The 7,389-nt window shown below is 48.4% G+C and overlaps 1 protein-coding gene across 1 annotated transcript; it reads right to left on the reverse strand.

The window, feature by feature from the left end:
* Nucleotides 1-2,321: 2,321 nt before the first annotated feature.
* Nucleotides 2,322-6,888, reverse strand: LOC125529243 (protein AGENET DOMAIN (AGD)-CONTAINING P1). Its single transcript, XM_048693651.2, has 4 exons — nt 6,292-6,888; nt 4,727-5,137; nt 2,915-3,331; nt 2,322-2,676 (listed from the first exon to the last, which is right to left on the reverse strand). The coding sequence occupies exons 1-4, from the start codon at nt 6,781-6,783 to the stop codon at nt 2,662-2,664; spliced, it is 1,335 nt and encodes a 444-aa protein (XP_048549608.2). The 5' UTR covers nt 6,784-6,888; the 3' UTR covers nt 2,322-2,661.
* Between the last annotated feature and the right edge of the window lie 501 nt (nt 6,889-7,389).

Genomic DNA, 7,389 nt, shown 5'->3' on the forward strand with positions numbered 1-7,389 from the left:
GACGGGAACGTCTCCTCCCACTGAAAGCATATCGCCGGAATAAATCCAGAAATAATGCGAGCACCAGGATTTGAACCCTGGTGGGCTGGGATACCACAGTCTCTCTAACCATCCAACCACAGGTTGGTTCGCTGCTGCTGTTGTTGTTGTGGTGTGCAAATGCAATAGGTGCACGCAACAATTTTGTACTGGTTGGCCCTCTCGAAATTAAACAGTGCTGGCCAATCAGCTGGTTGGATCTCATAGCATCTACTCCCTCCGTTCGGAACTACTCGTCCAAGAAATAAATGTATCTAGATGTATTTTAATTGTAGATACATCCATTTTTGTGATAAGTAATTCGAACGAAGAAAGTACAACCGGAGTACCCATAACCGCTCAGGTGCGCGGATGAGTTTTGGCCGACCGACCTGGCTGCCCGGTTAGTGCCGGATGAGTTTTGGCCACCCAACCGGACTTCCTATAGCTAGGCTAAACATCCAAAGCAGTCCGGCATTCCTCGTATTCGGCCTATATCTGGGCGGATATGAGAAGGGCCAGGCACACCCGCCATGTAGGATTGACGGATAGGACCCAAGCGGGGACGAGGAAAGACCGCTGGTCCGACGGGTGTCTTCTCCGCTCTACGCTGCTACGCTGTGCCGCCCGAGGGAGGAAGCCGGCTATTTAAGCAGGATGGCGGCAGCAGAACCCTAGCCCGCCCCATTTCTTCCCCTTAGTCCTCTTTGTCGCCGACACTTCCACTCTTGTACGCCGCTTGCCATACTAAGGTGCCGAATCACCACCTATGTCATGCTCACTCCGGAGCGGAGGGTGCAGTTGCTAGAGCATATCCAGGCGAGGCGGGCTGCTCGTTTCGCCGCCGGCCTTCCTCCGGATTCGCCGGAGCCGTCAGAGCCGCCCGAAGCAGAGCCCATGGAGGAGGAGGAGATGGAGGCGTTGTCGGTTGCAGGCTTCACCATGGGGGGGGGGGCGCAGAGTACGAGGCCGCCCAAGCGATGGAAATGGCAGAACAGACCGCCATTCTCGAGTCCAGCCAAGACAAGGCCTACGTCAAGGCCAACCGGCAGTTCATCCGACAAGAACATGTGTGCGCCGATGGAAGCAATGTTCGCTGTACTAGACGTGGAGGCGGAGGGGGAGGAGGTGTCGGAGCCTTCGCGGGCGCAGGAGCTTCCACACTTGCCCGTCTACCCCGCGTCGGGCACGGAGATTGTCGGGATCTCCAACGATGAGTAGTTTTACCTATGTACGTAGTACGTAGGTTTTTATTTGCATGGGTATTATGAATTTGAGGTATGAAGTTTGAATTTCATGATTGTGGCGGAAGCTTTTGGTGTGGTGTCCGGTCACTATTCGCGGACACATTCGAGGTGTTTGGGGGCCGGTTTTTGGGTATTGCGGTTGTAGATGCTCATTAATGAGACGGAGGGGGTACGTTTTAGTGTATTTGTTTTCTCGTTGCGGTCACTTAGACTGCCTCAATCCATTTTTTGTGCGTGAGGGTGGGAGGGGGGAGGAAACCCGCCCCTGTCAAAGCAGGTAATGGTTATTAAGCAATGATTTTCATGAGTGAGAAAGGAAAAAGGATGAAAGAGGAGAGGAAAATTCCAACGGTGGGGGGTGCACATGTTGGTGCGTTGTGTGCACGTGCATCGGCATGGATGATACAGTATGGACCAGCGGCGGCACGAGTGAATAGCCCAGCGACCGCACCAACATGTGCTGGTAGTAGGCGCAGTTTTGAACAGTGGCATCTCAAGAGCAATTGAATTCCTGCTGCCACGCCACGAAAAAAGGCAGCGGTACCACTGACTTGACACTGCAACGAACAGCATTTGTTGTCACCTGGAGGAATCTTTGGAGAGTGGCGACTTCTCATTCGAGATGGCTACCATGCCGTCCATGATTAGAAAACGAAAATTAGTTTTCTTGTTATCTATAGATGTGTTCTGCCACACTGTGCATGCACATACCGCACACGGCACGGCACAGAGAAAGTGCCATTTTTCTCTCTCTCTCAAAAAAATAAAGTGCCATTCGCATGGCCCCGTCAAATAAACTCGCGCGCGCCTCGTACGTACAACCACGGCGCGTCGTCACCATCAACAAACCTTCATCGTCCTCTGCTGCCAAGGCAATCAATCCGGCCATGTTCTCCCCCCTCACGCCACATTGAATTCAAGCTTTTTAACCCGGCACTCGGTGGTCCAAAAGGCTAACCACGTGGTAACATAGTTATCAGAGCGGCGAACCGTTGGCGGTTGCTCTCGGCTCAAGTGCTTAAAACGTTCCATGCCGGCCAGATCACGCGGAACCAATGCGCAACAGCAGGCTACAGCGAACGCAGCACAAGTTTCAGGCGGAATCGTGAATAGCGACGATGTTCCCAGAGGTTTGTTCTTAGGTGGTTTACATAAAAGCACGACGAAATCTTACTTGTGACGGTGAAAGTCTCCCGTCGACGAACATCTCATCTAGATCACCTGCTGCGGGAATGGCAATGCAGAAAGGCCATCTACTACCGATTTGCTGGCCTTTCTATGCGCATAACACAGCTTCAGTTCAGCAACCATCATAACTAGTGAAGCCACACTCTCATGGGTAGGAGTACTAATTATCCCAGGCTCCTGTACAAAGATGCGTGTGTCCCTTCAGCTGTCACATCTCCAGCGCCTGCCAAGGGTTATAGATTGTCAATGAAAAACTGAATTTGCACAAACACATGTGATTGACTGATAGCAAAGAAACGGATGGTGATGGTAATAACGGGATGTAAAGATGAGACAAACATGGGTAAGTAGCTATCCAGCTATGCTAGCAGCTATCAGTAAATCATCATCACAAGTGCTAATTTCATTATCAGCTGTCAACTTAGATGCTGATAAAACGGATAGGCGGTAGAGGTTATTACCGGGGAAGCCTGCATCCACCTTCCCCCCACCCAATCGCAGTGACGCCTCAGCTGCTCGAGCTCAAAGTCATTCTGCTCCTTGTAAGCCTTGAAGTAAACCTTGTACTTCTGGTCGTCGAGGACCTCAGATATCACGCCGACCCACCACCCATCATTGGTATAGGCGTCAATCTCGTCAAGGACCTTGAAACCGTTGGTGACAGGGATAGCAGGAGGGGAGGGCCTGATGTGCTCCTCCCCTATGGTTTCTTTCAGAGGCGTGATCTCGTCATCATCCTTCAGCGCATCGTACTCCACGAGGAACTTGTGTCCCACGGATTTGACGACGGTCCCCTGGAACCACGCTCCGCGGAAACCTTCCTCGTCGCTGCTCACCTCAACCCTGTCGCCTCCTGTGAATTTTGTTCCCGACAGATTCTGAAAGATGGCCAAAGGCCGTAGAAAGGCGACACTTGTTAGAAACGTTGGCAGTTTAAATTGCTTTAAACATAAAGTACAGAGGAATAAGTAATCATCATCATTGATGTGAGTTTGCGTCTCATTTTACAATTTCAGAACTCAACAGACAAGAAAGATTTATTCTAGTTTCACCAAACTTAGGACCTGCCCAAGGATTCTTTTGATAAATTTGATCTACTGGATGAGAGAGCACTGATAGTACCAGAACAGGCAAACAGTTTGATTGTGCAAGTGATTATCTGACTGATGTAATTGTCATGGATGTGGCTCATAACATATTTGGTTTTTTTGGCGATTAGTACTATATCCACTAGGCAACATAAACAGAGACAGTATAAGATGCTACATTTGTTCATCCTTAGTACCCAAGTACAGACAACAATATGATGCCTCTTTAGCAGTGTCAAGTAATGGAGCTAATTCTTCCTCAAAAACAGAAGAAGTTTCATTCTCTCTTATCTGTGTATCCGCAAGAGGGTGGTGAAGTGGTAGGTACTTTAGCTAAAAGAGGCCAGAGATGAATGTTTCATCCCTTTGATCGAGAAAAGACAATAAAAGGAGGATGCAACAGGGTGAATTGCATATTGTGTCACTGGAACAGATATCACGGCAGCACGACTAATAACTAACAATTTATCCAGGTTAACAATTCTGAGAAGAAGAAAATATATCTAATATCTCGAGTTGTTAACAATGTCACAGTTCCTGCATGCAAATTTCATAGTTAAAAGCCTAAAAGGGAACTGCGCAATTGACCATGCTATGGTTAGAAAATGCTAGAACAGGAGCATCACGAATCACCACAAAATTCTTAAGCACCAATAGAGCAAATATTGGTATCAATCACAGCTCATGTGTCAATAGAAATTGCAAAGTTCTCCGAAAACAGGAATTGAAACCCACAGAAATAACGATTAGGAATCATGCTGTTGGACCACAGGAAAAACACAGAAATTTTCTCTAGATACTAACTAGTCATGAATGTATGCCAATAGTTGCCATGCACACAAAGGAAACAATACAAGAGATATGATCTCATGCTAAAAGTCCTATGGAATTAGGGGCATAGGAAAGCGATCCATAAGAATTTGGTTGCATATTCCTATGATCCCGGCACCCTGTAGAAAAAATCCTATGGATTGAAATCATCCAATCCAAAGAGGCAAATAGGCTTGATTGACAAGTAAAAGTAGGTTTCGCTACAACGAAAGCAGCCTTAAGAATCCTGACCTTTTCACACCATACAAATTGATTATAGCACTAAGAACATAAACACATAAAAACAGTGCAGGAAGCATCCACACAAAGTGCAAACATTTCAAAGAAATGTAACCCGAAAGATTCTGTACACACCTGTGCAACTTGCTTCCATTGGTCATCAGTCCAGTCATATCGAAGCCTCAGTGTGTTCTGGTGTAACTGAACCTTCTTTCCTGAAGTTGCTAACTTAAATGTATATGTTAACTTGGGATGGATCTCAGTGATCTTCCCTGGCCACCAGCCATCATCTTGGAAGCCCTCAACATCATCATTGACGCAGAAACTAATAACTGATGCACGTGGCGGGCAAGGTCTGATGTGCTTGATGTTGATAATCTCATTGCACAGTTCACTACCCTTCCCGAAAGGGTACTCCACCAAGAGGTTATTTTTCCAGATAGGCTTTGCAACAATTGCAGGGAACCAAGCGACAACAGAATCAGCTTCCAACCTGGCAACTTCTATATGTGTTCCTTTAGCATACGGCGTTCTCTTGGATGTCTCCTGGTAGGCAAAGAGTAGTTATTCAGCAACCAATAATTAAAAGAAGGTGATAAAAATACGCAAGTAAAGAAAACCTTGAAAAATAAGCGACACTAATGTAAAACTACCATGACCAACACAATTGAGGGCATAATATAGATGTTGATATCTACTCCCTCCATTTCTAAATATAAGCCCTTTTAGAGATTTCAATACGGACTACACAGGGAGCAAAATGAGTGAATCTACACTCTAAAATATGTCTATATACCTCCGTATATAGTCTTTGTTGAAATCTCTAAAAGGGCTTATATTTAGAAACGGAGGGAGTATAATCTAGAGCAATCAGAAAAGGAATACAAATCATCCCATATGTTTAATTCTAGCCGGTGATTATATGTGCTTAAGACACAGCTAGAAGTAAAGCATAAAATACCAATATGTAATATATAGGAGAAGTCAGGAATCCCTCTAAAACAATAAATTTCAGTATAAAGCATTTGGAAGATCATCAACAATTCAGGAACTTAGTTCCATAACAATCTTGTCATGTCAACTTGCACTGAGGCTCAGGAACTGTAATAAAAGAAACATGCCAGGAGAAGTAACAGCAGCATTATCGACCATCAATTCAATGCAGATGTACACCGAGTGACCAACTAGGCTCACTTTGTTTCAGTGTGATTCATATGAATCCAATCAAACAAATTCAACAGATCCAACTAGCAGAACACAAGCCCTCCGGCAGCCCAAAGGAAAATTTATTGAATAAATCTGATGAACTGAAATCTTCTAGACAAACATTCAGCAATAATCCATCAATACTGCACTTAACAAAAGCGCAGAAGCAACGACACTAATCTCGAATGTCCAATGTTAATGCATAAAACTCCAGCGCATTGCAATTTTGCAGGATCATCCTGTAAATCATAACCCTAACCAGACTACGAGAGAACAAAATGGGATTCCCCACAGAAACCCTAACCACGAAATCGCATGGAGATGAATGCGTTACTGCATTCAACAACAACGCCTAGGTAACAGCAATCCGACGAACATTGCAAGATGTTCTTCTGCTAACCCTAGCTATGGAACAAAGGGAGCTCCCCCAGTTTGAATGGGGATGCAACGGCACAAAAAGACGACTCTTTTGCAAGATGTGTTGGAACTCGTACCATGTCCTCGGGGGAGCGCCACTCGCCGGCGACCCACTCGAGGTGGGGCCGGACATCGGCCGCGTCGAACTCGGCCTCCTCCCTCGTCGCCGGGAAGCGAACCGCGACCTTCCCGTCCGCCCGCCCCCCGCCGAGGAGGGCGACGCCGAGCCACCACGCGCCGTCTCGGAGCGCGTCCACGGGGGCGTGCTCGGCGTGGGGCGCCGGCGACGGTGGCGGAGGGCGCGGGCGGACCTGCGACGCCGGCACGGTCTCCGGGAGGGCGCGGCCGGAGGCCCCCGAGATGGCTAGGGCGTCGTACTCGACCGCGTAGCTGCGGAGGTCGGGGTCGAAGCGCGCGACGACGGCGGGGAGGTGGGCCCCGCGGTAGGCTCCCTCGTCCGGGAGCACCTCCACAGCCTCGCCCACGGGGAAGACCTCCGTGGGCTCCGCCGGATGCGGATCCCGCGCCGGCGCCGGCGCCGGCTGGCGGCGGAGTCGCGGCGACCGCATTGGGGTTTCGGTGGTGGCGGAGTCGCTGGGTGGGTAGTGTGGACTGGGCAGTGGGGGGAGCAGAGCACAGTAGGCGGCGGGCAGAACAGAACGAGGAAAGGTAGTAGGGCGTATGGGTGGGTATTGATTATTGAAGCTCCTGAGCCGAGGAGAAGAGAGTTGAGGTCCGTCCGATCGTGATGGACGGTCAAGATGGCGAGCATGCATTTCAGGTACTTTGACCATTTTCCCTCGTTTTTGTTGTAGGAACAATTGAGAATTTGACTCAAGTTTATGCACACTTTGATCATTTGCCCCCTCCTTACAGAATGGGCCCACACAAAATGTTCATAAAACCTATAAACCTGACCTAGCTCGCACCCAGCTCGAACACAAGGGTGAGGTAATCGAGCTCCAACGCGAAAAAGTAAAAGATGTATATCGCCACTACTCCGAGTGTCAAGAAAGTCGTGCTATGAGAGGTACTAGATCAGGAACGCGTCTTGGCGCGGGGTGCCGGTCCCAACGACGTGGTCAAGAAGGTAATCATCGGTTAGTAGAAAGCATGGTTTAAGTTAGTAGGAAGTGCGGCTTGCCACAGGCCTGCCTGGTGAATCATATCCAATC

This window comes from Triticum urartu, chromosome 1A, assembly GCF_056163025.1.
Source record: "Triticum urartu cultivar PI428250 chromosome 1A, HENAU_Tu73, whole genome shotgun sequence".
Lineage (NCBI taxonomy): Eukaryota > Viridiplantae > Streptophyta > Magnoliopsida > Poales > Poaceae > Triticum > Triticum urartu.

What these genes read in the sequence shown, in the direction of transcription:
- LOC125529243 (XM_048693651.2), bottom strand. Translation starts at nt 6,783, where the DNA reads ATGCGGTCGCCGCGACTCCGCCGCCAGCCGGCGCCGGCGCCGGCGCGG. An exon ending in GGCGCTCCCCCGAGGACATG is followed by an intron (nt 5,138 to 6,291) that starts GTACGAGTTCCA and finishes TTTGCCTACCAG; the next exon opens with GAGACATCCAAGAGAACGCC. An exon ending in AATGGAAGCAAGTTGCACAG is followed by an intron (nt 3,332 to 4,726) that starts GTGTGTACAGAA and finishes GCCATCTTTCAG; the next exon opens with AATCTGTCGGGAACAAAATT.